The 6,000-nt window shown below is 46.8% G+C and overlaps 1 protein-coding gene across 1 annotated transcript in view; it reads right to left on the minus strand.

The window, feature by feature from the left end:
- Positions 1-5,587, minus strand: part of NPNT (nephronectin) — a 77,571-nt gene extending 71,984 nt beyond the window's left edge. Inside the window, exons 1-2 of the mRNA XM_055296823.2 lie at positions 5,335-5,587; positions 3,035-3,135 (exon numbers count right to left, since the gene is read on the minus strand). Coding sequence (XP_055152798.2) covers positions 3,035-3,135; positions 5,335-5,405 — 172 coding nt within the window. The 5' untranslated portion in view covers positions 5,406-5,587. The remainder of the gene's footprint in view (positions 1-3,034; positions 3,136-5,334) is intronic.
- Between the last annotated feature and the right edge of the window lie 413 nt (positions 5,588-6,000).

Below are 6,000 nucleotides of genomic sequence, written 5' to 3' on the forward strand. Positions count from 1 at the left end.
GGTCTCCACTTGGTAGAAGGAGAGAAATAACAACATAATTAAAATATGCCATCAAGATGACAAAAAAATTACGGAGCAAGAAACACACATTTTGTGACAAACCTCTGAGGGATTTAAGATGCTGTGTGCTGTAAATATGCAATCATCAGTGTGTGAACATATTAAAAAATTTTCACCTGACAATAAACAGCCACATCAATAGTCAATAAAAGTAAAGCCCACGACAGTTAGAAAATCAAATGTTGAATTTTCAATATGCTAGAGATGTTTCAGAGTCAAGAACACAAAACAAAGAATCAAAAAAAAAAAAATAAAGCCAAGGGTATGACCTACAAAAGAACTACAAAAACACAACCTGCCTATTTCTGGAACGGGTCATGCTTTCTCCAGCAGGCAGGAATGTTGGGTGGTACAGGCAGGAGGCAGCAGGACAGTTTCTATGTCCATTTGAGTAGCATCTCTGATCCTTCCTTCCTCAGTCCTAGAGGGAAGGATATAAAGTTTCCCAGCTATATCTGGCTCTGCTTAGACATAGTGAGCCTGAAGGAGAGCTTTACTGGCTTTAGCATCCTGCAACATTAGTTGGTTTCTCCAAACAAGTCCATGGATAGGAAGATAGCAAGTGAAAATGAAGGGCAGCATGTTTTGTACAGATACGTACATTTGACTCACATGAATGTTAAATCAAACATCTCACAAATGGTCAACCAAATGGAATAAACACTCACCAAAGGGTCACTGCACTAAGGCATAAGATCTGTTAAATAATATAATGAGGGTACCACCACCTTTCCCTACCTACAAACACACCTTCTATGGGATAAGTTGGGAAGATCTATGCAGTAATGGGAATAGTTTTTGTTTTGCTATGCTGTTTTGAAGGAAAATTCCAAAGTGAATCATTCAGAGAAGAAGAGAACCAGAGCACCTCTGATGAGAAAGGGAGAATAGCCCTTCCTTATGGGAAAGAACTACATGATTATCTAAAGGTCGAAAAGGCAAAAACATTTTTCACATTAAATTCGCTATAAGTTCTTTGGAATCTTTATAAGGAATCATATTAGATTGAATTGTTATATAATAGCAAGGCATTTTCTTGGACAAACGTAGTGACAAAACTTTTAATTTCATAAAGCCTTTCTTTAAAATAATCAGGAGTTTTCAGAGATATTTCATTCAATCTGACCAGCCTCTTTTTGGTTTGTTCTGCCCCTTCGAGCTGACTTCTCAGCCCCACATTCCTCTACCTGTTTATATCAAAACAAAGACAGGCAGAACTCTGAACTGACAAGAGACATTTGGGCCATCTAAGATGCTGGAAAAATAAAATACAAAGAAGGAAACTTTCACCTTTGAGCTAATTTTTACAACCTTGCCGACGTCAATGTTAATAGTAAAGAACCACTTGTGCCTTTTTAATTGAAAGGAATTTTACTTCACTGTAACATAGAGAACCTTGGAACTACTTTGATTTTGGAAGTATAAACATAAAAGGTGAAGCAAACGAATGTTTGCCTAACTGCTATGTGTGAGCTGCTTGGCTAGACCCTTTGCACAGTGGGTCAATGGCATTCTGTTAAAGAGAGATGGTGGTAACTCCAGTTTCCAGTAAACAAAAGAAGTAGGCAAAGTTGCTGTGCACTCACTGGTTAGTCTATTCAATATTGTTTTAAGGGAAGATGATCAAAAAAGAAGAATGGTGCCTGGTGGAATTTAGTCTTCTATAGTATCAGAAGTATTTGCACAGCCGGGGACTGTAGGTACAGAACTACTCATTTTTCATTCAGGAGGGTTATGTGTAGGTGTGTTGGGCCAACAGAAGGGTCCTTTCTTCACATTTTGGTTATTAGAGTCTGTTGGTTCTCAAATTCCATACCAGGTAGGCAAACATTCATTTCCTTTACCTTTCTATTCCCAACCAGAGATTGTGGTCTTTATGCGCAATTAGAGTCAATCTGTGACTGTCACTGTCCCTCTCACAAAATTAAGGAAGACATTGCGAGCATCCTCAAAAATTAAAACAGCAGAGGGAACTCCTAACTTTCCTGAACTTAAATTTGCCTGACTCCTCACACTAGCAACCCATCTCTAAGGCAGGCTTCTCCAATGCCAGCTCTAGCCTTCGTAACTACCCTTCTCTCTTCCTCTAAGCCCCTTCCTCATTAGCAATAACATATATATCCCAACGTAGAACCCAACTCAGTTCCCATCATCTTACCAGAAGTGCCCCCTACCCCCACCCCAAGCACTCTAAGGGTGCTCTGGAAATGTACTTGATCATTTGAAGACTATTTTTTTGCTGTAGGAGTGAGATACAATTTTAAGATCACGATAAAATGCTGGGGACAAATTTCCTAAATTTCTCAAACTCTTTTGATGTAGCTCCAAATTTTACCATTAAAATATCCATTTGTGGTCATAGAAAAGGTGAAAATCAGTTTTCTGATTTGGTACTTATTACATGAGGTTGGTTACTTATAGAACTTACAAATAATGTTGTTTCAGTGGCTTTGTTTCATTATACTGGGTGGTCCATTTAAAACACTGTCAATACAACCCTACTTCAAAAAAGGATTTACAAATGGGCCGCTTTACACAACAGCTATGGTGAGGATTATATAAGTACTCTAAGGTTCAGAGTTTATTTTGTGTAAATACGGTCTAGACTCATTATCTTACCCCCATCTCCCAGCCTGGAGCGAGAGCGAGAGAGAGAGAGAGAGAGAGAGAGAGAGAGAGAGAGAAAAGGAATAAACCTGGTGAGAAAACAGGAAGGAGCTGCAGATTTGGGGATTTGGGGGAAAAATGCTAAAAGAAACATTTAAGGTGGCTCTCTGTGAATGACAAAGCTGGGCCGTAATACAGGTGGCTTAAGTTGAAAAGAAGCAGAATAAGGAGTCTGAACTGTACCTGAAAATCCCCAAGTCAGACCTGTGAGGCCAAGTAATGAGCCCTCTGATATATGGGGTGAAGCCATGAACAAATGGAAAGCCACACCTCCCAGGGAACTGAAGTCCCCAGGCTTGATACTCACGCTGACACTGTCCCCAAGACTGGCGAGCCCAGCCCCAGCAGCAGTCAATCCTCCCACCATAACGACATAGGCCAATCGATGACATTATTTGCCTGGGCCACCTACCAAAAAAAAGATTCAAAATACATAAGGACACTTTTGAGAAGAAAGGTAATTTCCTCTTTATTATTACTTTAGAAAAAATGTCAACCACACCCAACAATTTTCTACAAACTCTTTTATGGCTGCAGAAATTTAAGGTTAAAACCCCGTCACAGAAATAGTTCTGCTATGATCTAATGTCAAATTTCAGACAGTTAAATACCCCATCCTGCAACACACAAGGGTAGGAGAAAAAAGGGGAGGGAAAGATGCTTTCTTAACTAGAAATAGCACCAGCTAACACCAACAATTCTCAAGGCTGCCACTCACAGGATAGTTTCTGAAGCTTGAAATAAAACAGATTCCTCAAAGACCCACACCTGTTACTGGGGTGAAAGCCAGGTTTGACTGATTCACCATAAACTGAAAAGTATTAAATAAGACATGTCAAAGCAGAAAAAATTTCTGCCTCATATAAAAAGTGGATGGGGGAAGGAGCAGAAAGAAGGTTTCTCAAAAATCAAGTGTAACAGAGCTCTTTTTGAGACATAACTGTGGCAGAAACAAAAAAACAAAAAAAATACTAGAAAAAAGTCTAAATAAAACCAGAGAGTTTAAAATGTAGCTGATATCTCAAGTATCCTTGTGGTTTGAAATTTGCTTAGCTCAACAATTCATAGTATTTTCCTCTCTAATGTAAATAATGCCTAAAGAAAGTAATTTCAGGATACAGATTTATCCACCTGATTACACGTTGACACATTATCTACCAAATTGTTTCCTTGTTTAGAGTCACACCTAAATGACTTTTTTCCTCTGGGTATCAACATTTTAATTTGCTGTTTTAGACATCTTTTTAAAGTTACAAAAAGCTATCTATATGCATTCACATCATATGCATATCTTGTGATGGGTTTCTTGTTGCAAATATGTGTGCAAGAAATGCATAACATACCCAAATGTGAGCACAGAATTGCTTTTAAAAATAAAATAAAAAGGTCTAGACTCTGGCTGCTATCACGTTTTCTTAAAGTCTCCTTATCTTTTCAATTCCCCTTTTCTTTTACTTGCCATTTCTACCCCCAGGCCCAAAATACAAAATAACCCCGAACTTTCTATTTCCTCCGACCAGGTAGTGAACAAGGAGCTGTGCTTTTTCTTGGCGCTCCACTGGTTCACCTCCGTTCGCCTCCGGGTACAAGAAAGCGAATCAATTGTGGAATTGATTCGTTCCAAGATTGCAGGTAAAACAGGTGCGGCATCTTTCTTTAGGACTAGGCAGGGACCTACACGGAGGGGTGGGGGCAGGGGTCGCTGAAGGAAGGCGACCCGGCGGCGGTGTGCGCCAGAGTAAAACCTCTTCTCGCAGCAGCCATCTGCACCCGGGAGGAGCCTAGTCTGTAATTGCTTGGACGTGAGGGGGACCGAGCACACCCTCCCGACAGACCCAGTGTCTCTCACACACCGGAGCGCCCCGGAGCGCGGGAGGACCGGCTGAGTGACAGCGGAGACGCGGCCCGAGGTTGTTGGAACCTGTCACAGCACGCCGCCGTCAGGCTCGCCCGAGTCTGAGGAGCGGCGCAGTGTGTGCGCTCTCACACACACATCCACACACTCATGCTCACATTCACACACTCATGCTCACATTCACGGAGCCCCCACCCTCCGGTCCTCATTTTGAGTCTCTTTCCCTCAAGAAAACCAAATGGGGAGGCCCACAAATCTCCCCCGTAGCCCAGTCGCTGACTGGCGCCCACCCTCTGTGTGAGCGGCCCCAAGAGCCCCGAGCCGAGCCGGGCCTCCTTCCAGGCGCCTGGAAGCTTCCCCACTGAAGAGCCGTCTAGTCCGGGCGCGGGAGTTTCCCGGGTAAGGGATGTTCCGCGCGTCACCTCGGCGTAGGTGGCTAAACCGCGCCCTCAGAGCCGAGATTCCGGGCTCCAGCCGCTCCTCTCCCTCAGTCCTAATTCCCGAGCCGGGGCGAGTCGCCCTCGGGGGGCCGCGGCTGGGGTCCCAGACTCGCAAGGGCGCGCCCTCTCCGCCTCGGGCGGGCACTCGGAGCCGCTGGACCGCTCTCCTCGCGCCACGCTGTGCGGTGGCCCAACTTCTGGATGGGGGAGACACCTCTCTGACCGCGAAACCCCGCGGGGAAAAGTGACCCAAGACAGTGAGTGTGAAATTAGCGCGGGAAGGAGGAGAGGGCGCCCCGGGGCCCAGCTCACCTCCCGTCGAACTCGGCGGCCGCCTGCAGGTAGAGCGAGGATACCAGCACCAGCGCCAGGAGAAAATCCATGTTGGGCAGCGGGTCCTGGGGCGCAGCGCAGTGGCGCGCGAGGAACAGGTTGGGGTGGTGGGCGCCGATGGGAGGCGCCTCTCTCAGAGTCTCGAGAAACCCTCAGCCCTCGCCGCCCGGGCTACTGCTGCCGCTCCCGGAGGACAGCGGCGAGGCGCGCGGCCGGAGCAGGTCTGCTGCGCGGCGCCCGGAGCCCCCTCCCGCTCCCTTCTAGCTAGAGGAGGCGCTGCAGGAGTAGCTGCACCGCCCGCGAGGAGGGGCGCCAGGGGCAGGCAGGGGGTGCGCGTGCGCCCGACTCGCCGCCCTCCCAGCCCGGGGCGAAGGGTGAGCGCGCTCGGCTCCTCCCGGGGGCCCAGCGGGGCAGGCAACTCGGGGGCAGGGGCGCTGCGGGAAGGCAGTGGCTCTTGGGGGTTAGCCAAGCGGGGCGAGCCCCAGCCTGGGAGAAAAGTTGCAAACCCTCTCTGGGAGAGGGAAAGCAGGCTGCCCAGCAGGAAAGGAGGAGTCGAGGAGGAAAGGAGCCCAAGGCGTAGGTGCAAGCTCCGCAGGTTCCGCCCGAACAGGTGGTGACTGCAGGGGCAGAGCAGTAGCTTTCACC

Source organism: Symphalangus syndactylus, chromosome 10 (assembly GCF_028878055.3).
Source record: "Symphalangus syndactylus isolate Jambi chromosome 10, NHGRI_mSymSyn1-v2.1_pri, whole genome shotgun sequence".
Lineage (NCBI taxonomy): Eukaryota > Metazoa > Chordata > Mammalia > Primates > Hylobatidae > Symphalangus > Symphalangus syndactylus.